The 23,372-nt window shown below is 53.2% G+C and overlaps 1 protein-coding gene and 1 non-coding gene across 3 annotated transcripts; both read left to right on the plus strand.

The window, feature by feature from the left end:
- The first annotated feature begins 1,103 nt into the window (after positions 1–1,103).
- AP1G1 (adaptor related protein complex 1 subunit gamma 1) lies at positions 1,104–23,372 on the plus strand. Of its 2 annotated transcripts, XM_078380443.1 has the most exons (24): positions 1,104–1,385; positions 8,294–8,497; positions 11,381–11,505; positions 12,180–12,321; positions 12,697–12,793; positions 12,987–13,063; positions 13,713–13,721; positions 14,922–15,017; positions 15,177–15,257; positions 15,376–15,474; positions 15,788–15,843; positions 16,186–16,299; positions 16,829–16,969; positions 18,088–18,142; positions 18,334–18,456; positions 18,554–18,643; positions 18,909–19,036; positions 19,396–19,500; positions 20,036–20,177; positions 20,525–20,654; positions 20,772–20,864; positions 21,352–21,512; positions 21,814–21,912; positions 22,154–23,372. In XM_078380443.1, exons 2-24 carry the CDS (start codon positions 8,297–8,299, stop codon positions 22,253–22,255), a joined length of 2,466 nt encoding a protein of 821 aa, XP_078236569.1. In that variant the 5' UTR covers positions 1,104–1,385; positions 8,294–8,296; the 3' UTR covers positions 22,256–23,372. The 2 variants fall into 2 exon arrangements, with proteins under 2 accessions (XP_078236569.1, XP_072836995.1); XM_072980894.2 differs by lacking the exon at positions 13,713–13,721.
- Positions 16,549–16,634, plus strand: LOC140702239 (small nucleolar RNA SNORD71). The gene has a single exon (XR_012081330.1). It is a non-coding gene; the product is annotated as a small nucleolar RNA SNORD71 (small nucleolar RNA).

Raw genomic sequence — 23,372 nt, forward strand, 5'->3', positions numbered from 1 at the left:
GAGGGATTCTGGGAGTTGTAGTCCAAGGAGGCGAACCCGTTGTAGGCGAGGCGTAGGAAAGGCTCCCCGTCGTGTCCGGCGGCAGAAGTCCCAAGCCGGGCAGGGAGAGATGGAAGCGATCCGTAACCGAAGACTTGCTGCCAGATTGGGAGTTGAGGGAGCGGGAGAAGGAGGGTCAAAGCCCGGCCGGTCTCTGTGCAGGGGCAGCTTCGCCCTTCGCTCTCTGGTTTCCGACCACAGGAAACCTTCCCATCCCTTTTTTAGACGGAGCGGGGCACAAAGGCTCGCCTGGTGGCTCCATGGTTTGCCTCTCCGCGGCCGGATCCTGCGCTTTGCCTTTCAGCCCTCAAATGTTAGCCCTTTCGTCTTTTTCTATGTTCTCGTTCCGTGCTTCATGGCTTTTGACTTTTGCTGTTCACGCTGAGAGACCGCTTTGCAATGGCATATGAAGTGATTAAATAAACAAAGTCGTGTGTGACACTGTTAAGGCGAATACGGGGCGTTCCTGGCCTCATTGCCCACCGGTTCCTGGTGGGCGACATTTAGTACCGCAGGCTGCAGGCATCACAAGGCTACTATTGTACTCCTTTGGGGAAAAGGAGAGCTCAGGAGCCTCGACTTTGAGTCTGCCTATGTCGTTCGGTGATGCACGGCCAGAGGACCCTTGTTAACAAACGTGCCCCCTATGTTTAAGGCTATATTTGAGGTTGCCGGCTAAGAATGCAATCCTGTACCCCTAACCTGGCAGTAAGCCCCACTGGGACCTACTCCTGAACAAACAGGTGTATAATAGGACTGTAAAGAACATGCTGTGCATTAACAGCAGCGTCCTTATGCCAGCGGTAATGGGCACTCCGGTGCTTTTAAAAAAAAAGGAATTGTTCTTCCCTTTTGGTCACCGGTTACTTCCTTCGGAGGCGAGCAGGAAGCTTCGTCGGAAGTATACCGTTAGGCATACCGAAAGCGGAACCCTAAAGTTCACGATTAGGATCTACCCGGACGAATATAGGGAGCACAGCCGCAGCGGTGACTAGGCAGGCGTCTGACGTCATCACTACCTGCCACGGCGCAGCCTCACTGCTCGGGAGACCAGCACCCCCTCAGATGCTTCCGCGAAGGAAACTAGTCCTGGGGCCGGCTGCGGCAGTCTTGCGTGCCGCCGCTTCCGTTCGGCCGCGAAAAGCGGCGGCCACCGAGTCCGGAGCAAAGTGAGGCGTCCCGGCGGGCCCACGGGACCGGCCCTGAGGGAGGGGCGACAACGAGTCCCGGCCTCAGGATTCCTCCGCCTGCGGTATCGGTGCTGAGGCCGCGCCGCCGCCATTTTGGATGCCAGGCTCCTGGTCCCGTTGCCGCCGCCGCCGCCTTCGCCGTAAGGACCCGGCCCGGTGAGTGCCGCGCCGCGCCGGGCACGGGAGAGGGGTATTGGGGGCCCTCACCGGGTCCTCCGTCTCAGGGGGCAAAGCCTGGCCGGCCTACCTGCCTGGCTTCCCTTCCTCCCGAGGCTGGCCAAGCCCTGCCAGCTGAGGGCCCCGCCGTCTCTTTGAGGGGGGGGGGAAGAGGAGGGAAGGCTCCGGTTTCTCCTCCCGTGCGGCCTCCTCCTGGGCCCGGCCTGAGCTCCTGCCAGCCACACAGCTGGCCCGGGAGCGGCCCTTCTGGGTCCCCGACAGCAGGCGGCCGCCCCTTTCCGTGGGGCCCGGCGGAGCCCCCCCCCCCCGGGCTGGGCTCTGGCGGTCTGCAACCCGGTCCCCGGCCTGCCTTTGCCCTGCCTCTCGGGCCGCCTGGATTCGCGTTTGGGCGTCGTGATCTTTTCGAGCAGCGACGTTTCCCCCGGGAAGGAGGCGGCGGCGGCGGCGGCGGGGCCCTGCCGGCCGGAGGAGCGGCTAGCCGGGCTCCCCGAGGAGGCTGCTGGAGGTGTTGTCAGCCTGTCAGGGGCGGAGGGCCACAGCCTCCCTGCAGGCTTGGCCTCTCCAGGACACGGGGCTTCTCCACGCCGTCAAAATAGCTCCCGTCTGGGGCGTCGCTTGGCTGCCTGCCTGGCTGGCTGGCTTGGAGACCGTTTGGTGCACGGGGAATATGAATGAATGAGACAGAGAGAGAGTGGATGCACGCAAGCCTAGGCGGCGGATGGACGTCGCTGTGCCCCTTTGAGGCTTGTCTTAGGGCTTGGGCTGGCACTTTCTCCTAGAAGCAGCACGCCTCCTGCATCACATCTGTGCCAAGCCCTTAAGAAGGGAAGGGCTGTGTTCAGGTGGAGCGTGGAAGAGTAAGAAGGCAGGTCGGAAACGCAGGCTTTTAAAAAATCTTTGTCATTGGTGGCTTTTATTTATACAGAAAGGTCTCTGGTATTTGAGGTTCCTGAATAGAAGGCAGGACAGGAAGGAAAGGGGACTTCTTGAAAGACATGAATTTGGGCGTTTTTTTCCTTCTTTTTTGTTTCTTTTTGTCCCTCAGAGACCTTCATTCTGTGGTCTTATTCATGCCTATGAAAGGAGGGGAGGAAGTAGGAAGGTAAAAGTTAGATGACCTTGCAGGGCCTTTCACTGACTGGCATTGATTCTGTGGGTGACAGAACCTGCTTCTTCTAACAGGAAGGAAGGTGAAATAATAGAAAGGTTTGAGCAATTTCTGCCTCAACCCTGGATTCCAGCCATATCTTGAAACATGTCGCTCTCCAGAAGTTTGTGGGGTGGGAGCTGTGGAGTTTTAAACAGTCAGAGGAAGCCTGCATCTGTTTTGTGCTGCACCCTCTTCTTTTTGTTTGATTTTAAGGGACATAGTTTGGTAAGGCAGTCTTTGCTTAGTATTTTTATCTATGTAAATTAACTGGAGGTTATCTCACCACTTTCCATCACTCAACTTGACAATACATAATACAGTAAATAACTTTCAAGTCATGGTACTATCAAAGAGAGCCAGCAGAGCCGCTAATCGCAAACAATATGCTGCTGAGAAAGAGCGAAGAAATCAAGAAAAATGGTAGAAAATAAAACAAGTGTATGTTTACCCCATTCTAGTAAAGCAGAGCCGTGTGTACAGCACTGCTGTTAATTTTACTTAAGAGAAGGCTAGTTGTAAGCAAAAATAAAATGAAACGTAAGTCTCCCTTAAAGGTCTCTGGTGCCTTCTGCTGAAAAGACTGTCCTGCCAAGTTAATACAGTAGCTGAGTTGCCTTGTAGAGCAAGTGTGCTAAAGCTGAACAGAATCAAGTGACATTCAAATTGAGGAAGTGCACATGTCTGTATAGGAAAAGCCCTTGTTTTCTTCTAGTGCCATATAATGTGTGGATCCTTTATGGTTTCTGGATGACATGACTGAGACTTGAATATAGCTGCTGCATTGTTAATGCTAACAATGTATGGCTGTACAGCACATTGTAAGTTGTATTTGTAGTTAAGCAAGCAAAACTTTGTACACTGTCTCTCTCTACCCCAATTCCAATATTTCACTTGATGCCCTATGTCATTGTATGCTGATGTGTGTATCCAGACCCATATCATTGACAGGACTGGCTTTTAGATACACAAGTGTGTGTCTTGTGACATCATTGATTTTTCTGCAGAGGCAGCAATGTCTGGGAGATCTGGTGTCAAAGGTGTTCTCTAAATGGACCTCATCTGAAAGATTCTGCAGCTTATATTCAGAAGTTTATTTCAAAGTGGGCTACTGTGGCTCTACAGACATCTTTGCAGTATAGCTTTCAACACCCCTAACCAACAAGTTTGTATATGGTGGGAGTTGCAGGTCATAAATATCTGGAAGGCCTCTGTTACTCATCCTGGGCTACATTTTGAGTGGCATATCTGGAAGAGGGGCCCAAATGTTACCTTCCCCCAGAGTCAGCGTTTTCAAGGTGCATTGAGGTGTGATCCAGGCACCATCTGGAGTCTTCGTCTCTTCTCCCCTCTTGCCACCTCTCCCCTCATCCCTTCCCTAGTATTGCTTTGTATCTTGAGTTCCTTCACCTTGAGTATGGCGGGGCAACCCTCAATGTGAAGAGCTGATCACCTTGAAAAAGTTCTTTTGTTTGTTTTGTTCTCTGAGTGTTTCCTTACTAGAACCAAAGATAGTTGGAGGAAACTTAAATATATTGAGGTGAGTTTTTGTGTTCCCAGCCTTCCAAAGTATGTTTCCCAGGAGTTTGTGGGACATTTCCCAGCAGTAGACAAGGCTTATGTCACAAAGCTGGGTGATGGGAGCAGGTTCCCTTACCCTAGACTTTCCACAGGTTAAGTGACACAAGGCTGCATGATTGACAGGTATCAAGATCATGTTCCCACCTTCTTACCTGCTCAGGGAAAGGGAGGGGGGTGATCTGCTTTCAAGGACAGGCGCAGTTTGTGTTCTCTCCGTCCAGAGGCCAGATCAGGTCTGTGAACTGGAGGTTGTTATGGTCTGTTGCAAGAGGAACATTTTGCAAAAGAATGATTACTTAGATGTCAAGTGGCTGCTCTGTGCGCATATATATGACATGTAAAGTAGTACAGTAGAGATAGTGTATGTTTGTTATAATTGCATTTCCTAGTCGTTCATAGAGTTCCCAGTAATTTCCTTTCCGCCCTGCAACCATGGCTCTGTTTGAGCCATACGGCATCTTCAGGTGTACCTAGTGGTTCACTGGGCCTGGGGGAAAGATGGTTTGTTTGCGGGAGAGAGAAATGTCCTAAAGGTTTTCACACCTGCGCGTACTGTATCTTTGAATAGCACAGCCTCGAGACCCTTTTTGTCTGTCTGCGAAGAAGGTCATATGGCTGCTTGGGAGAGCCTCTTGTCAGAAAGAAGAGGAAGGCAGGGGCATTTTCTTACTTTAATGATAAGATTTTGAAAGCCCTAAACAAGACGTGCTTCCTGGTACCAGCTGGATATTCAGCTGGAGAGGGAGCAGATATTGGCAACTCTCAATAATCTCAGTAAGCTCTCCTGTCTGCGTACCTCCTGCTTATTTACACATGATAGCAAAAAGTGGATGCCTCTATAGGGGTGTGTAGCTGTGGAAATGACGGCGCAGAGAGTGTAGCACAAAGTTTGCTCAGGTGAAGGTAAAGAGGCAATCTGGTTGACCGGAAATCATTCGCAGGAAGCAAAGTCTAAAGGGATGCATTTTACTGTTCGTAGCAATTTCTTGCAGTTCACCTCACCATTGCTTCCTCCTTAAAGGGATGCTGTGTAAGGCAAAGAGGGGCCACACTTGCAAAACTGCAGCCGCGGGGGAGGAAAGAATGACCAGTCTATTGGGAGCTGCTGTCTCAAGTTGCTTGGGGGAACTTGGTAGAACAGCTCCCTCTTTTCTGTTCTAATTTAGCTGCTTTCTCTGCAGCAGAGAAGAGGAACCTTGTTGGGATTTGGGGCTGCTGTAGTGAGGAGAAAGTGGCAGAAAAGATTGCTTTCCTTGACCATAATCAGGCTGCTTGTCTTCTGGGTTGCTCCTTAAGGAGCAGAGCCCTTTTCTCTTCACAAGTCTGTTTGGCCAAGCCCTTCACTGGAAAGGTTTCCACACACCCCAGTCCTCTAGTAAAAGAGAGGCGGTAACCCCCTCGGGGCTCTTTGAAGTTGCCCAAACACTTCCTGCCTCAGTGAATGTGGGGTCCTGAATCTAGCAAAAGCGTAGAGTTGGTAGTAAGCAAGCCAGATGGAAATTGAGGTTAACTAATGCAACATGGTGAACGTGATACGTACTTTGGAGGGGGGGGTTGGTTTGTAGTAGGAGGCCACAACAAACCGAGCGTCTTGTTCGAGGCCACAGTACAGTCACGGGAGACTGAGCTTGACGTTGTCAAGGCTACCGTTGTCCTCTGCTAGTCACCGTAACCTCCCTCCCACCTACCCTGTAGAGTTAAGGCCGTTGCTTTTCATTCTAAAGAATCCGCACAGAGTTGGCAGTAAGCAAATCAGAAGAAATGAGGGCTTCCAGCAAGGCCATAGCGGGGATGGGTGAAATCCAGAAACGGGAACTATTTCTGCTTCTCTGCCAACACATGAACTGGTGGGGAAGTCTGGTGGTCACGTTCAAGCAATGCCAGACTGTAGTAACTGTGTTTTACTGCTTTGGACCTGATATGGCATTGCCCGCTGGCTTTTAATCAGCACGGTTTTATTGATATACAGTCACCCTTTTACTCAGCAGGTGATAGACACTGTTCCTTTTACAATGTAAAATAAAAAGGACTTGTATCCAGATAGGGAGTATTTGGTGTGAATGTGGGTGTCGTGGGCTTGGTTATTATCCAAAGTGCAGAAGGAACCTGGCTGCTTAAGCAAAGGAAGCCTCTGCATGTGAATGAGGATGCAAGCGTCCCACCTTTAGCCGGTAAAGTGAGGCCAAAAGCCCCTTCCTCAAGTCTGTGCCTTGCGGTGGGGGGGGGGGGGACAAAGGATGCCTGGTTTTCAGTAGCCAGAAAAGAAATGACTGAACATACTGAAGTGTGGAACAGGTTGTGCTTTGCATTTTATTTTGGAAGCAAAGTCCAAACATTTAGTTAAACAGAAAGAGGCTGCTGTAGGACGAGGGTGGGAAACCCCACAGGTCCCAGGTCCACCAAAGGCCATTTCTGGATCTTGGAGGATTGCAGTACTTCAAGCACTCGGTGCACCACAAAACTGTTTTTAATTTGAAAGGCTTTGTTTAACTGAAAACCCCCCTTCATGCTTCTTAGTGACCGGTTATATTTTTAAAAAGCAAACCCCAAATTTAAGGGGATGTATAAGGGGACTTTGGTTTCCAAAGGCAGAGTGACCTGTTAAGCACCACAAATCTACTGGAAAAAAGTACTTCCAGGCTGTTGTTTTCAGGCTGTTCAAGGTGGTTTGTTGTTGTTGCTTTTAACAGCACCAGGAGTTGGGTGTGAGGAGGCTCTTTGAAAATCTTCTGGGAAACAGGTGGTATTTGGCTGGAAACAGGTGGATTTCACTACTCAGAGAAGGGAAGAAAGATAGTGGCTTATCTGTCTCTCACCAACACAGTTGGTAGCTGTTTGAGACATTTCAAATCCATATGCAGTCAAGCTTGCACAGATAAAGTGTGGATCCCAATTGATGGTAATTAACACTTTCTCCAGTCTCACTGGGGAACTCTGGGAGGTGCTATTTCTGACCATCTCTTTCGTTCCATCATAATTTGCACTGTCACAGACCCTCCGTCAACTGCGAGGCGTCGTATGTTGCTAAAGCATTTCTAAAATAGACCTTTGTCTAGGGCCAGGTAGTTTTCTTTAAGGATGCTTAAAAAGTGACTGCTGAGCTTTATCAACTGATTGTCTTCCGGTATCACACTAGCCGTGGTGTCACTGTTTGGACTTCAACCTTCCATTTTTCAAAAATCACTCCTGACCCCGAAGTTGAGGAAGAATAGCTGTGGTGTCTGATGCTAGTCTGGGAGAAGCATGTGCTTGCAGTGGCCCACTGTTGGGTCAAAGGTTTCTCAGCCCCAGCTCTGGATTTGGCTATAGCTGGGGCAGAAAGGATCGTATTCTTTCCTGCATATGAAATCCCCACCTTAGGAATCCAGTGAAAGCAGCAACTTACAGTCCTTCTGGGAAAGGAGTGGGAAGACGAGGGAAGGTGCTGTGTTCTGGAGTTTTGACACGTGGGCATCCTGTTTTGGCAGCTCCACTCCTTAAAAACTGCCGCACATTCGAGCCGTTCAAAAAGCAACACGTCTAGTGGGTGTGGGAGGGATCATGAGTGAAATCTGGGAGACTTTCCTGTGAAATTTACAAGGGCGAGATCTTTGGCAGTGTAGAAGTTAACTTCTAGTTTCACTTCCTTATTCGTGAGGAATTGTGCTAAACCCAGATAACTATTTGATTTCGGCTTTGGGTATTTGACTAGTCCGGAACTCTGAGTACTGCTTAGGCATGTTTGCAATACAAGACACTAGAAAGGGTCAGATATTTCTGATACAGGCTGCTCACGTTTACCATTTTCAGGTCCAAGCAGAAACAATGCAGCGTTAGAGCCAGAATGCTGATTTCCAGTGGCTATGTTTATAATAGTAAATATAGGACTAAACAGACTTATCCTACAGCTGATACAAATCCAAAGTGACCGAACTGGCTGAAGCCCCAGATTTCCCCCCCAAAGCATTTTTAATTGACACATATGCTTCACTCCCTCTTGTGTGTACTGAGCCTCTAGGCCTGGGATAGCAACCCGGAATGAACCACCGCAAGAGGAATCCTGACAGTTCAGCCAAGGTCATCTGGGAGACCTTACCAGTTGTACAACTTTACGGACTGCCTGGACAAGTTTTAATCCTCCTCTTTCCCTGCCTTTTTTTCTCCCCCCCCCCCCCTTCAGAGGATGCCAGCCCCCATCAGACTCCGGGAGCTGATCCGGACCATCCGGACAGCGCGGACCCAGGCGGAAGAAAGGGAGATGATCCAGAAAGAATGTGCTGCTATTCGATCCTCTTTCAGAGAAGAGGACAACACGTACCGGTGCCGGAACGTCGCCAAGTTGCTATACATGCACATGCTAGGCTATCCTGCACACTTTGGACAGGTGGGTTCTTGTCCTGCGGGAACAGATGAACCTTTTTGTTTAAACCCAGATTTTGGGTGTTTAGGAAGAAAGGCTTTATAGTGTCATGAAGTAGGACCTTCAGAGTTGCTGTCTGCAGAAAGCTGCTGAGGTGTCCTCCAGGGAAGTATTAGATACGTCTTTGTGGTAGAAATAGCAAGGTCCCTTTTGGGGGAAGAATGATGTTATGTGCAGGAACCTGGCATGAAGGGTCGTGCGATTACTGGAACTTTATTGCGCATTCAGACGACAACGGGAGCCTTTGGAGAATGTCAGGAGATTTGCTTCTGTGGCGTGGTAGTGCTTTCTATCTCCCAAGGTTTTGTTTTGTGGATGGGATGGGGAAAGGCCTATAGGAAAACCTTTGAGAGTTTGGATGTGTTCACTTCCATGTGCTTCTGCCTGGCTTTTTCGATGTGGTGAGCTTACTGAAATATAAGGAAGCCGTCCATCTTAGTCTCATGGCTCTGCTCACGCCTTTGCTCCTTCTAGGAGTGTTGTGGCCCCTTCAAACTGTCTCATTGGTTAGTGGGCCATTCATTCCTGGGGGCAAGCAGAGCCAGAAAGAGAAGACAGACAGAGGAAAGACCATCACTGTCTCCCCTTTGATTTGGGAACCCGAGGAGCATCAGGGCAGTTATAAGACCCCCTCCTTGGGTCCAGATCACTGGAAAGCTGGAAGAGTGTGAGGATGAGTGAGCTCCCTTTTGTCCCCTGGCTTCTTTCTTTCTCTGTTGATGAAATGGATATGTTGGTGTCGGGGTTTCTCCTCCTCCTCCTTATAAATAGATTGACACAGAACTTCAGCCAGCTCAGGTTTCCGAGCTGAGCTCCACAGGTAGGATGCAAGCCGGTATGGAGCAGATCGCAGCCTCGCTGGCCCCCAGGCTTGAGGGTGTTGCTCTTCTTTGGCTGCTCCTCCTGCCAAGTTGTCTTGAGAATTCACACAGCACGTCAGAATTAGAACTGTTTACCCCTTTCCCCACTCATACCTATTCCCCCCTTGCCCCCTAAACCATCTACTCCAATTCCTATTGCCATTAAAAATGATTTTTTAAAAAAAGAATTAGCCCAAGGAAGTCCAGCCTGTTGCAATAGCCATGTAGCCTTCCCCTTGGTGGAGCAGCCAGTGTATTAAGCATTTGAAGGGTGTTGTTCTAGCCTTGGATGGATGTTACTTGACTTCATCTTTTCTGTCTGGATTTGGAAAGCAGAATGAACAACCTATTGGGTGATCTGACATTTTTAAGTGTATAGGAATTGCGCTCCTACAGCCATAATGACTGGGAAGAGCCAGGATACCTCCTTTTTTTGGTGATAAACAGGTGGTCAGTGGCTGGCAGGATTTGTGGGTGAGATAGAAAGACATGCACACAACAATTCACCCACAACTTCTGTTGTCAACCTTGGTCATGGGCAACTTAGATGAGCAAGAACATTACCCTCTGCAGGGCCTTCCTCTTAACCAAGGTTTATAACTAGTTGCGGATGCGTTTATTATTTCTTACATGATTTGGAAATACTCAACAATTGGTTTTGTACTCCAGACTGAGTTCTTGAAGTATAACCAACATTGTTTTTTTTTTTTAGCAAGGCTCTCCCTCTCCATGGGGGCAAAAAAGCAGTAGGCACGCCAGCATTTCAGTCTGTCTTTCCTTTGCCTTTGGTAATTGCTGGATAGCTCAAGGTTGAGTTCTGTGGCTGTGGAGCCAAAGGTTGGGAGTTCGATTCCCCGCTAGGCCTCCTTGACAGGGGCTGGACTCAATAAACCACAGCTTCCCTTCCAGCTCTGTGTTTCTGTGATGATGATGACTTCCGACTCTAGCCTCCTTCACAACCCTGGGGTAAATGAGAGCTCAGCTTGTTTTTCCTGATATTACGTAATATTGCGAACAAGTGCCTGAAATTTTGGGCTGGGTTTGTTAGCTAAGCCCAAACAGGGTGGTTTGGTTTGTTTTAAGGGGAAAGAAGTTAAATTATTTTAGTATTCTGTTTCCTTTCTGCTGATACCTTTGAATATCACCTTTCCAATGGTGTAGGCCACAATTACATTTGAACAGTGTGTTTCATATGCCTGAAGTCGTCTTATGCCATTCCCTACATAGGATTTAGCATCAAACATGTACCTGCTTCTATATGAGTGTGTTTTCATCCTTCTTTTGGGCTCTTTCCACGTTGAGCTACTTGGGCTCAGGGCAGCTGTTTGGCTTTGACCCTCCCCTAGCAGTGACTCTCGTGTAGAGAAGTGGTTGCTAAGTCCTTTGGGATGGAGGGGGGGGGGCAAGACTCATAGCAGGTACATCCTGGGAAATAAGATTCGACATACAGGATTTGGCAGCTGTCACGCCACGTTCTCTATTTAGACAGAACTCAGCAGCTGGTCTCATGGCTCCAGGAATGATAGAAATAAGGTCTCGGTGATAAAAATTGCATGGAAATTTGTAACGTCTGAGAGGCAGACAGAAATTCAGTAGGTAAAGTGTGCCCTAGCATTTGGAGATGGGGGTTTCAGCAGCTGTTGGAAGTTCACCCGAGCTACCTGCGCTTGCTGGATTTTGGCCTGTCTGCGCTTTGTAAGCCCTTGGTGTCTTCTAGCAAAGCAACCAAAGGACCTCCAACTTCCTCTTTGAACTTGGAGTGAGCAGGGATGAGTCACCTCACAGGTGTTGGGACAACCCTGCTTATTTCAGAGTCTCCATTTCTGGAAAGACTGGGCATCTGTGGGATGATGGTCGAGGCGCAACTATTACGGCATGCCTGCATGGCAGGAACGTTGAGGCCTGAGTCAGGTTGCTCAGGGTGGACACCATGATGGCTTCCTGTTCCTTCTGACAAAACACACACACCCCCGGTCTCTCTTTGCAGCTGGAGTGCCTCAAACTGATCGCCTCTCAGAAATTCACAGACAAGCGCATTGGGTACCTCGGAGCCATGCTGCTGCTGGACGAGAGGCAGGACGTCCACCTCCTGATGACCAATTGCATCAAGAAGTAAGGGCTTCCTCTGGTGGGGGGAGAGAGGGGGCAGCCTAGGGAACAGGGTGGCCTGGAAGCACACCTGCTGAATGGGTGCCGAGGCCCGGTTGGATCAGAGGTTTCTTCTGAGGACTGCCAGCAGAAAGGAGAAGGCTGGGAAGAAGGAGGGAGCCATAGGGACCGGAATGGGTCCAATGGGCTTGGCAAGGGAACGGTGACAGGCTAACGAGGCATCATAATGAGCCTCCCTCGCCCACCGTGCCTGATGGCTCAAAACTGGGGTCTTTTGATCCCTTGGGGTGAGGAGTCCAGACCAGATCATCTAGACTTGTGGGTCAAGAAAGAAGGGGGTTGTGAGTAGGCAGGTACGGAATATGACATAAGGAAATCCCTCGCCCCGGCATCCTTTTTCTGCTGGGACTATTGAGCTGCTGTTGATTTTTCCAAAGCAGACCCCAGAGAGCAGTTGAGACCTGAGAGCGGGTGGGTCAGTGTCATGTGTCCACCGCTGGTTGGGACAAGGAAGTTTTGGGAGGCTGTTGGTCTTTGGAGGGCAGTCCAGGTCCCGCCGCCGACACGGCCCTTTGGAGAGCATCCGGCTCACCCCTGGGACGAGCGCCTCCTTAGAGACTTTCCTTTCCAGCGCCGCTTTCTCCCTCTTCCCTGCCCTCCCCTGCTTCTTCCTGCAGTGACCTTAATCACAGCACGCAGTACGTACAAGGCCTGGCGCTCTGCACCCTGGGCTGCATGGGCTCCTCCGAAATGTGCCGCGACTTGGCCGGGGAGGTGGAGAAGCTCCTCAAGACCTCCAACTCCTACTTGAGGAAAAAGGTACCCCTCGTGTCAAGCCAAGAGGGCTTTTGGGGCCCTTCCCCTCTCCGAACTGCAGGGAGCTGCCCGGCCCTTGCAGGGGAGGGCCGAAGCCCTTCCTCTCCCTCCCATCCCCACCCCTTACTGGAAGGTTCCAGCCTGCTCCATTTCAGCCACCCGTTCCCTCCTGATCTCTGCAAGGGATCCTTGAAGGGGTCCCGGAAAATGTTTCGTTCCCTTCCCTCTGACTTTGAACCTGTTGGCTCTCTTCCGAAATCTCAGGGCTGGAGGGGGAGACACCATGGAAGCACACTGTTGGGGGTAGGCAAGGATTTCCTTCCGCACAAATGATGGGAAGAGTTGACTGCTTCCTCCCCCCCCCCGGTTCTTTTGCAGGCAGCCCTCTGTGCTGTTCACGTCATCCGGAAGGTGCCTGAGCTCATGGAGATGTTCCTGCCAGCCACAAAAAATCTACTGAATGAGAAAAATCATGGTAAATGCTCACTGTGTCAAGCAGCTGGGGAGGGCTCTGGGACCCAAGGGGAAGCTGAGGAAAAGCAGAGTGTGCTGGATGTTGCTCCCTTAAGACACAAGGATCTTTCTCTCTTGTCCGTCCTGAACCCCCAGCGGGGCTCAGGTGCCCAACCCACCCACCAGCCGGGCCACTTTTTCTCTTTCTCTGGCAGGTGTCCTTCACACTTCAGTGGTCCTTCTCACAGAGATGTGCGAGCGAAGCCCAGACATGCTAGCCCACTTCAGAAAGGTAAGCCCTTTCTCCCCACCTTTCTCCGGGGTGGCCTCATTGCATGCATGGTCTGCCCTTCTGGGCAGCTCTTGGAGCCCGCCAGCATGGCGCCCGCCTCCCTTGAAGTGAGGGGCTTGGCCACTGGCCGCTGTTGGCGTGGGACTGCCCATCTCCCTTCAAGACCAGAGGCCCCTCTGCGGGGTCCTCCCCACCGTTCTGTGGACTCTCTGCCGGGAGCTCTCGCAGGAAGAACCTCTTGAGCTTCCTTTCGTTGGCCGATGGTGACTCTTCAGGAGCGGTCAGGGTTTAGGGGGGAGGAAAGCAGAATCCCCGGTCCTCCCTGCCAGGCGTCCTGCTGCACCTGCTTCAGCCGCTGAACCCAGAGGGCCTCCTCTGTGACCAGCCTCTCGGCATTGGCGTGGCAGCTACCTTGCCGCTCTTGCACAAGGGGAAAAGCGAAAGGGAGCGGCTAAAGCCGTGAGGCCTCCCTCCTGGGCAGAGCCAGGGTGCCCCAGGCGTTGCCCATGGGCTGCTCCTCTGTTGTCCTCGTGCTGGTGGCGGCGGTGATCGTTGATGCTGCAAGCTGCGGCAGTCGCTCCTCTCCCTAACGCCTGCTTCGTTTCTTTTGTCCCCTGTATCTGTTTGGAATCCTGCTGTGGTGGGTTAGAATGAAAAGGTAAGCGGCACTCACACGCCCCCTCCCTCCCTCCCTCCCGCCGTGCATGCTCACCTTGGGCCCCTGAGAGCAGGGGCCTGTCCGTCGCTTGCCGCTTACTAACATGGCAGCTTGTCTAACCCATGGGTGACCGAGTCCCATTGCTTCTGAGGGGCCAGCCTTGCAGGCTCTCCCATCAGCTTGGGTGCTGAATGGAGCTTGGGGGACCTTTTTGCATCTCTCTGCTTTTGGTGGGGCTGTCTCTGTTTTGAGTCAAATCATCCACCCTCTGAAGGGGTGGGGGGTGTGCGGGGCGCCTGGAGCAAAATCCTATCGGTAGTTCATCTTGCCCTCCAAGCTTTCACAACAGTGATGGCTTTGAGTTGCTATTCATCCGTTTGAAAACAGATACAGCTGATTACTAGAGGACAACATAACCTATCTTTTCCTTTGGGGGGGGGGATATTTTTTGGTATGTTTGTTTACTGTTTCCTATTTGAGAGAATATGTCACCACCTTTACAGTCTGTATTGAGTGGGTCCTCAGAGCAGCAAACCATACAGTTTAGTGGAGCTGCTGGTGGACAGAGGCTAGGCTTCAGTCCTTTGTGTTTGGGATGCTGTTGGGCCAAATTTGGCTGCTCAGATCCATCCAGAGACAGGCTGTCATCTCCTGGACCCCTGGAAGTGGGGAGGCTCCTCTTGCCCTCCCCAGAGAGCGGTGGGGGCTCCATACATGCATCTTTAGTCTCCCACTGTCAGGGAGAGCTGTGCGCCCCCCCTGGACCTGCACGGGAGAGTTGTAGAAGGCAATGGGGCAGATAAGTGTAAGGAGCTGCTGGTTTCCTAGTGGCGTGGCTTCGTCTGGGTGAGCAGCTCCAAACGGCAGAAGCCTCACCACAGCTGCTCAGCATCTTCTGGGAAAGTCCCGCAATGAGTTGCCCATCCTATAGCTTTTCTGGGCCTTGCAGAAGAACAGGGATGGACCAGCTGGTTTGTTCAGCTGTTTGCTGTGGGAAAGGCACACATCTGTGAGAGAGAAGTGTGGTCAGCCCCCAAGGGCCTGATCCTAAAGAACCTCTGTGCTCCTTGCAGTGCATGTTGAGTGTTAGTGGTTGGCGGTGGTGAGAAGCTGGACAGAGAATGTCTTTCCTCCTGGAGCTCCCCCCCCCCTTTCGTTCCAGATGATCAGGCCTCTTGAACGGCTGTCTTTTCTTTACAGCTTGTGCCCCAGCTTGTCCGCATCCTGAAGAACCTCATCATGTCCGGCTATTCTCCCGAGCACGACGTTTCTGGGATCAGTGACCCCTTTCTGCAGGTAGGGTCTCCAGCAGGAGGGCAGACGCAGGAAGGTCTGCCAGCCAGAGAGTGTGGGATCCTTTCTTCTCCCGGATCAACCGCAAAACAGATGCTGCCCTTGGCACCGGGACCTGAAGCCCTTCCCGGCTTTTGCAGCTGAGAACATTGTTCTTCCCAGGTGCGGATCCTGAGACTGCTGAGAATTCTGGGCCGAAATGATGATGATTCGAGTGAAGCCATGAACGACATTCTTGCCCAGGTGAGGTGGAGGAACAGAGGAGGGGGGTGCCTCGTCTTGCCAGCTCAGTGCAGGCAGGTGGGGGAGGTAGCTCTCTTGGGCAGCAAAGCGAGGCTGTCTGTCTCCTTCTGTGTTCCAGGTGGCCACAAATACGGAAACAAGTAAAAATGTGGGGAACGCCATTCTTTACGAAACGGTTTTAACCATCATGGACATCAAGTCCGAAAGTGGCCTTCGGGTACGTCCACTTGGCTTAGGTTTTAGCTGGGATCTCCTTGGGGCCCTGGAAATGTTTGGCCCACACGGCTTCTCCCTGTTTACTCAGGGAGAATGCCTGGAATTGGGAGCTTCCCGCTAAGCGCTTCTGCCTGACGCTGGTGCTCGAGTAAAGCAGGGCCATCCAGGCTCCATCTCATGTCTGGAAGAATACCCTGATCCTCTTCTCTCACAGTTGCACCCAGATCTGTCTGTTTTTGGAGGATTTTTTAATATAAGCCTGCAAAATGGCCGTAGGTATCACCTTCTGTGTCTCTGTCTTTTCCCCTCTCCAGGTGTTGGCCATAAACATCCTTGGTCGGTTCTTGCTCAATAATGACAAAAATATCAGGTGAGTCCAAGAACACACTTGAACAAGGTGGAAAATCTTTCCTGGTTTTGAGCAGGCTCGGCTCCATCCCTCAGGGCCACCTCAAGAGCTTTTGAGGTTTCCCGTTAGCAGCTGGAGTAGTATTTTCCTGACTGGGGCTCTGACTTTACTGGATCATAGGGAGAAGCCCCCCCCCATAAATCTTCCGGCTGCAAAAAGTCACCTGACCAGGCTTGACCCTGAAGGGTTTGCTGCAGCGTCCAGTCTGCTTTCTCCTCCCGCCTTTGCTGCCAGAGACTTCCCCACACGCTGCACTGCAGAGCAGCTGCCATGGTCTGAATCAGCCGTGCTGTGTCTCTTCAGATATGTAGCATTGACATCCTTGCTGAAGACGGTGCAGACGGACCACAATGCTGTGCAGAGGCACCGGAGCACCATCGTGGACTGCCTGAAGGACCTGGACGTGTCCATCAAAAGGTTAGCATGCCTGGACTTGTAAGCCCCAGCGATGGTCCAGAGGCCAAGGGTCCGTGCAGGCTGTCATCCCATCTCTTTCCCTTGGATCCCGTTTTTGCCATCAGCCAGAAATGGCCTTGATGGGTGTTGGTTTTTCCAAGCTTTGCTCTGCCTTTCTGCTATCCTGTGGTGGCTTCCCCCAAACTTCTCAGGACTCTGGAAAAACAAAAATTATTTAGGCTGAAAGGGAAAAGCACCTCAGTGGCTCAATGTGCTGTCGGAAGATGAAACCTGAGAGTGATCCATCGGCCGAGTGCCTGGCACAATGGTGACACTCAGCCAGCTGACACAGCACGTCTCTAGCCACCTCCTCTCCCCCTGGACTCTTTTTTTTGGGGGGGGGTGTCCTGCTGTCCAGAGAGTTCCTGCATTTTCTGGCCACGTTAGGAGACAATTGCGTACTCATTCCTTGGGTCTGGATGGTTCTCAGGACCCTATTGGCTGAGCACCGTGTCTTCTGAACCCTTTTCTCCCCTACCCCCTTTCCCAGGCGGGCGATGGAGCTCAGCTTTGCTCTTGTGAACGGGAACAACATCCGGGGCATGATGAAGGAGCTGCTGTACTTCCTGGATTCCTGTGAGCCAGAGTTCAAGGCAGATTGTGCATCGGGCATTTTTCTGGCAGCTGAGAAGTAAGTCAGGCCAGAACCTAGCGTTGTTTTAGCAGCTGGTCTGCCTCGACGCCCTGCTTTCTCTCATGTTGCTCCCCTGGAAGGCTGCAGCATACTTCCCTCCCCCCCCCCCCAATCCTCTGCACCATCCATGGTTTGGGAGCTACAGGGACAAAAGAGCTGGTCCCCAGGTGGCCGGCTTTCTCTGAGTATCCAGCCCGGCTTTGTCGGGGCACCTCTTTGCTGCCTGTGCGTCGGGAGATCTGTCTGTCTCCCGTGAAGAGCATCTGCCTCCAAGGGCTTCTTCGGCATCCTTAAAGGGGCAGCCACAAGAAGGACGTGGCCCCGGTTTCTCCTTGGAGATTACTGTGTGCTGTACAGAGAGCTCCCAAATTTGTTTGCTCTGGGCAGCTATATGTCCTTCACACTAACATCCTCGTCCTGCTGCCGCCGCCGCCATTACTCTGTTGGTTCTCACCACCTGCAAGACAAACAGCATGTGAGAATTTAACTTGCAGGTTCATGCTGTCTTGGGGGTTGGGGTAGGGTGGCAGAGTTTTCCAGGCTCATTTTCTGCCAGATGCTGGTCCTTCCTGCAGGATTACCCAGCAACAAAGGGGGCATATGAGGCTGTCTTATGCCTCCTACAGAATCAAACCATTTGTCCATCTAGACCAGCTTTGTCATCTCTGCCAACGCCTGAGATTTCAGTGGGGAGCCTGTGCCAGCCCTACCTAGAGACCACGGGGATATTCCTGTGTGGACTCCCATTCAAAGGTTAACCGTGCCTGACCCTGCTGAGCTTCAGAATTCAGGTTGCAAATTGTTGCAACCCATCACAGTGTGACTTGTGTTGACCCTCTCTCTCCTGTTGTGCCTCCCTGGCCCCAAAAATGCAGGGGTTCCTCCTCCTCCTCCCACCACTGAGGGCTTTTTCTTGCAGCCCAGGGTGCACCTCAGGGAGCAATTTTACACACACAGAGAGAGAGAGAACAGAGGCAGCCAGAGTTTGCCTGACTGTTTTTGACTAATTCCCAACATACTTTGGGAAAGTAAAGCTTCCAAAGGTAGGCCCGGGGGAGGAGCTGGGGTCACCCAGGTCCTCTTCACAAGGCTGCATCTGCTGCTCTTTTTTCCAGATATGCTCCCTCAAAGCGCTGGCATATAGACACCATCATGCGAGTCCTGACCACGGTAAGGAATGCTGTCTCCCAAAGGACCACAGGCTCTGCCTTGGGCTGTTTTGAGGTTGGTTCCTCCGAATGTGGTGGGCCAGAAACATTCCGGGGATTCCACTGCGATCACTGTTGGTTCTACTGTGTGCAAAATTGTATGTTTGAGGGTGTGTCTTTTGTGTGCGCTTGTGTCCGTCCGGCTCCTTCCAGGCAGGGAGTTACGTCCGTGACGATGCTGTGCCCAACCTCATCCAGCTGATCACCAACAGCGTGGAGATGCACGCCTACACTGTGCAGAAGCTTTACAAAGCCATCCTGGGCGACTATTCCCAGGTAAGCTCCAGGAAGAGGAGAGAGATGGCCTCGTGCGTGTATGGGCTCTACGGGGTGGCCCTGCTGAAGCGGCTTCTCCTTTTGCCCCCTCTGCTAGCAACCCCTGGTCCAGGTGGCGTCCTGGTGCATAGGAGAATACGGAGACCTTCTGGTGTCTGGCCAGTGTGAGGAGGAGGAGCCTATCCAGGTAGGTTTACTCGGGAAGGAGGGGCCGAAGGACGTTCCCAAGGAAGGCCACGATCCTGCTTCTCTGGAGTGGGCCAATGGATATGAGATGGCACGTTTGCAGGAAATCCTGGCTCCTCACCAGGAAGAATGCTGTGTGGTCGCAGAAGGCTTTCTGCAGTCGCCCGCGCCACATCCTAGGAATGGCCGGATTCAGCCTTTTACGTTCTGCCAGCCTCCTCTTCGCCTGTTCCCCTCACCCTGTCCTGTTCCCTTGGCTTGCTTAGGTCACCGAGGATGAAGTCCTTGATGTTTTGGAAAGCGTCCTTGTTTCCAACATGTCAGCATCAGTCACGCGAGGTTATGCCCTCACGGCCATCATGAAGCTCTCCACGCGGTTCACTTGCACGGTCAAGTGAGTGCTTTCTGGGAGTGGACCGGGGGGGGCAGGGGGGAGTGCCTCTGCTTGCACTCCTCTTGGGAAAAGGGCTGGACTCCTAGGGTGGGGCTCCCTCTCCTTGCTCCCTGGAGGAGCCGGAATCTCCCCTCCCTCCCAGCCTGCTTTGGTCTTCTCCTGTGCTGTTCCTGAAAAAGGAAGTGGCCTTGTGGCCGGTTGTGTCTTGGCCCTGGTTAAAGGCAGCCTGCGGGGTTTCAGAGGAGGGCGCGGGGCCTGGCCAGAGGCAGCGGTCGTCCCTGCCTCGCTGCCTCGTCCCCCAGCCCCACCCCGCAAGCCTTTACTGCTGATCATTTCCTGTCGCCTCCTTCCCTCTCCAGCCGCATCAAGAAGGTGGTGTCCATCTACGGCAGCAGCATTGATGTGGAACTCCAGCAGAGGGCAGTGGAGTACAACGCCTTGTTCAAGAAGTACGACCACATGAGGTGAGGGAAGCGCCTGAGCCTCGCACCCGAGACAGACAGGGGAAAGGAGGCACGGCCTGCCGCTCTTTCTGGCCGCTTGAGTCTCCTTGGCTGAGCTGCCCGCAGGCCCTGAGCCTTGGAGGCCTTGACTTCTTCCAGGGCCTCTCTGGCTTCAACCACCTGCTCCAAGGATTGCAGGGCACCTCCTGCAAGGGCCCCAGGCTTGCCTTTCAAATAGAGGCATCCGGTGGGGGTGGAGGGGCGATGCTGCATCTCCAGGACTGTGAGCGTCAGGAGGGTGGGGAAGGGAGACCAGGCAGCCAGCGTGTGGGACCTGCTGGAAGAAAAGAGAGGCAGGCAGGCTTCTAGCTTGGCTTCTTCAGAATTCATCCCTTTGGACATCTAGAGCTGTGGTGGTTTCTCATGGAACGGAGGGGCTGGAGTCTCTGCCGGTGGTCTGTTCTTGCTCTTTGGGAGAGACACGTGCCCAGGTAATCCTCTTCCTGGTCGCCGGCACGTTCCCTCGAAGGTGACCGGCCGCCTCGCTCTCTTTCAGGTCAGCGCTCCTGGAGAGGATGCCAGTCATGGAGAAAGTGACCACCAACGGCCCCACAGATGTCACGCAGCCCAACGGGGAGGCAGAGCCTGCAGTCCCGGAGGCCAAGCCGCCCCCGTCTGGCCCGCCCCCCACTAGCCAAGTAAGAGAAGCTGCAGAGGCCGCCCTTCGGCAGTCCTGGTCCTCTTCCTCCTCCTCCTCCTCCTCCTCCTCCTCCTCTCCGCACTCCCTCCAAAATAGGCTTGGAGAGATCCTGCTACCTTTTGTTGGATCCCGAATCCAAGGCCTCTTTTGGAAACTCTACCAAGGCCGAACAAGCAGTGCTGGTGCCGTTTCACAAAAGGATGGTGCCAGCCTGAACCAAACACCCTGGCCCTTCCCTGAGGTTCCAGAAGGATGTGAGGATGGCCAACCTCCTTCCCCATCCACCCCAGACGTTCAGAGCCATGCAGGGCTAGGAGACAACCCTGCCTTTGTTTCTTTCATCAGGCGAACGACCTGCTCGACCTTTTGGGAAGCAACGACATCACCCCCGTCATTCCGACGGCCCCTCCCAATAAGCCAGCGTCTGCTGGCGGGGAGCTGCTGGACCTCCTGGGGGACCTCAACCCAACCACAGGTAAGGGACTGGGCGGCCGCTGTGGACGTGTGGGTGGAGCTCCACCTCCTGCCCTCACCCTGCTCAGCTCTAGGTTGACCCTTGCCCCCCCCAATCTTTCCCCTGTCGTCCCTGTAGGTCCTCCAGTTCCTGCCCCACAGATATCGCAACCCCCATTCCTGTTGGACGGCCTTTCTTCCCAGCCCATCTTCAATGACATAGCTGCTGCTGGTAGGCGTGGAGGAGGTTGCCTGCTTTTGAGGGAGTGGGGGGGTGGAGCAGGAGGGACCAATTTGCACGTTCCTTTTAGGGAATAAGTCTCCTGCCCTTTAACTCAAAGTCATGGTCAAGGTGGCCAGCAATAGCTCAGTGTGAAATTAGACCAAAAACAAGCCGCTTCACTGAGGAGATCCTTTTTTTTAAAAAAGGAAGCCATTGCCATCATTTGTCATAAATGAGCAGGCAGATCAGCTGAGATGCTGAGAGCCTGTGAATGAAAAGATCTTTGCCTGCCTGTGGATGGGCAGGCAACCAGGGATGGGTCTCCTTGTCCAGGCTCGTCCCTTCACCAGGAGCTCCAGAGGCCTGGGAGCAGCCACCGGCTCTCCCTCGTTCTGGCGGTCCGCCTGTCTCTGATGGCGGCAGGGCATGGATGTTGCCAGGGAGGGGAGACTGGATGGTCTCCCAGAGTCTTTGAGCAAGCACGGCCTCTCCACAGGAATCCCTCCCATCACCGCCTACAACAAGAATGGCCTCAAGATCGACTTTGCCTTCGAGCGCTCCAACACCAACCCCAGCGTCACCGTGATCACAATACAGGCCTCCAACAGCACCGAGATGGACATGACGGACTTCGTGTTCCAGGCTGCGGTACCAAAGGTGAGCCGGGCCTTGGGAGGAAAAGCGTTTGAGCCTTGAACGTTTGGTTCCATAGCATTCCCACTGCCGCTCCGGACCGCCTGCTTCCGAGAGGCACGTTACTGCCGCCGCCACACACACACACACACACCCAACGTGGCCTGGTTTTCAGCTGTGTCAGGAGGAGGGAGGGCATGTTCTAAAGAGTGAAGCTGGGCCAGGCGTCCTGTCTCTCCCTCGGAGCTGAGCCGGAGCCTCCAGCAGGGACCCCAGAGGAGGGAGTGCGACCCATCTCCTTGCTTCTGCCTTTACCTCCCTCCAGACATTCCAGCTGCAGCTCCTGTCCCCCAGCAGTAGCGTCATCCCAGCGTTCAACACAGGGACCATCACACAAGTCATCAAAGTCCTGAACCCCCAGAAGGTGAGCGAGGGAGCGGGCCTCGGTGGGCTGCTCTGTTGCCTGGGAGAGTGGAGTGGCGGCCATCACAGGCTGCATTTTCGTCCTTTTTTGGGGGCGGGGGCATCTGATTTGCAAGGTGGGGTAGGGAGGAGACCTCCGGGACCCTGTGGTCAAACGTGCCGAAAGAAATTGGGGGGGGTGTTTGGGAAGAAGCGGCTGAGCTGACCCCGGGGTGCCCCTCCTGGCGGTGTTCCCTTTGCAGCAACAGCTCCGCATGCGGATTAAGCTGACGTATAACCACAAGGGCTCAGCGATGCAAGACCTGGCAGAAGTCAACACCTTCCCTGCTCAGTCCTGGCAATGAGGAGCTCGGGGGCCCCCACCCTCCTCACCCCACCGGAACGAAGGAACGCTGGGCAGAGCGCCGCGACTCCCGGCCTCCCTGATCTGCGCTGGGACCTGGGAAGCTCCTGAGAGTTGCTGCCGCCGTCGCCGCTGCTGCTGCTGCAGAGCAGGAGGACTGGCCTTGCTCACTTCCAAGCATATCTCTGGAGCCACTGGCTCGCTCTCTCCCCTCCTCCTCCTCCTCCTCCTCCTCTTCTTTTCTTTTCCTGGCCACGGAGCCACACCTGACACCGAAGCCCCATTCCCTGTGTTTGGACAAAGGGATGGGGGAGGGACACTGAGGGGGGGCCCTGTGCTCTCCCTCCTGCCCCCACCCGCAGGGGAGCGGCTGTTTCCTCCTCTCTCTCTCTTTTCTTGCCGTCTCCTCTCCGGTGGGTGAGAGAGTGAGTGAGGTGGGTCTTGGCGCGGCTCCTCCTTTTGCCGCTTCTCCATCTTCAGGCACTTTTTCATCCATGGTTCGTGTTGGAAACGTCTTTCAAGAATGCTGGTGACCCTTCCCTGGGGGGGAAGGGGTTCCCTGACGTTTGGGGGGCAGGGAAGGGCTTTTCTATGCTTGACTGCACACCCCCTGAGGGCAGCCCCCCTTCCCAAGTCTGAGACGGGGACGATGGGCATGTGAACCTGCGGTTCCGGACAGAAGCTGTGCCGGGAGGATTTGGCGACGGAGGTGGGGCCGCACCGCTAAGCCCTTCTTTGTCCGGGGCCTGTCTGAGAAGAGGCATCACAAGGGATGAGATGAACTGCTCCAGCAAGTCGCTCTTCAGCATGTCCCCACCCTGAATCTCGGAACTCTTTTTTTTTCTCTCTCTGGTCCTTGGCTATCAACTGTGGTCGGGTGGGTAGGAAAGCTAGGGGTGAGCCACACACCAAGAGGTGAAGGAGAAGGGGGCCCTCCGCCTTTTGCCCACAAGAAAGACTCATCTCAGACTCCACTGCAAAGCTGCTTTCCCTCCCTCAGCCCTCTTCATTTCCTGAGTCTGTCAGAGTCCTGGATTCCATTTGAATTCGTTCTTCTCCTGGGACGTTTGTGTTGTATCTGTAATATTGGCACTGAAATAAAAGACCATGCAGTTTAA

Source organism: Pogona vitticeps, chromosome 10 (genome assembly GCF_051106095.1).
Source record: "Pogona vitticeps strain Pit_001003342236 chromosome 10, PviZW2.1, whole genome shotgun sequence".
Lineage (NCBI taxonomy): Eukaryota > Metazoa > Chordata > Lepidosauria > Squamata > Agamidae > Pogona > Pogona vitticeps.

Bases quoted from the DNA above. Each gene is read 5' to 3' on its own strand.
- AP1G1 (XM_078380443.1), top strand. From the start codon at position 8,297: ATGCCAGCCCCCATCAGACTCCGGGAGCTGATCCGGACCATCCGGACA. The intron at 12,794-12,986 runs GTAAATGCTCAC...TTTCTCTGGCAG, and splicing joins ACTGAATGAGAAAAATCATG to GTGTCCTTCACACTTCAGTG. The intron at 18,644-18,908 runs GTAGGTTTACTC...TGGCTTGCTTAG, and splicing joins AGGAGGAGGAGCCTATCCAG to GTCACCGAGGATGAAGTCCT.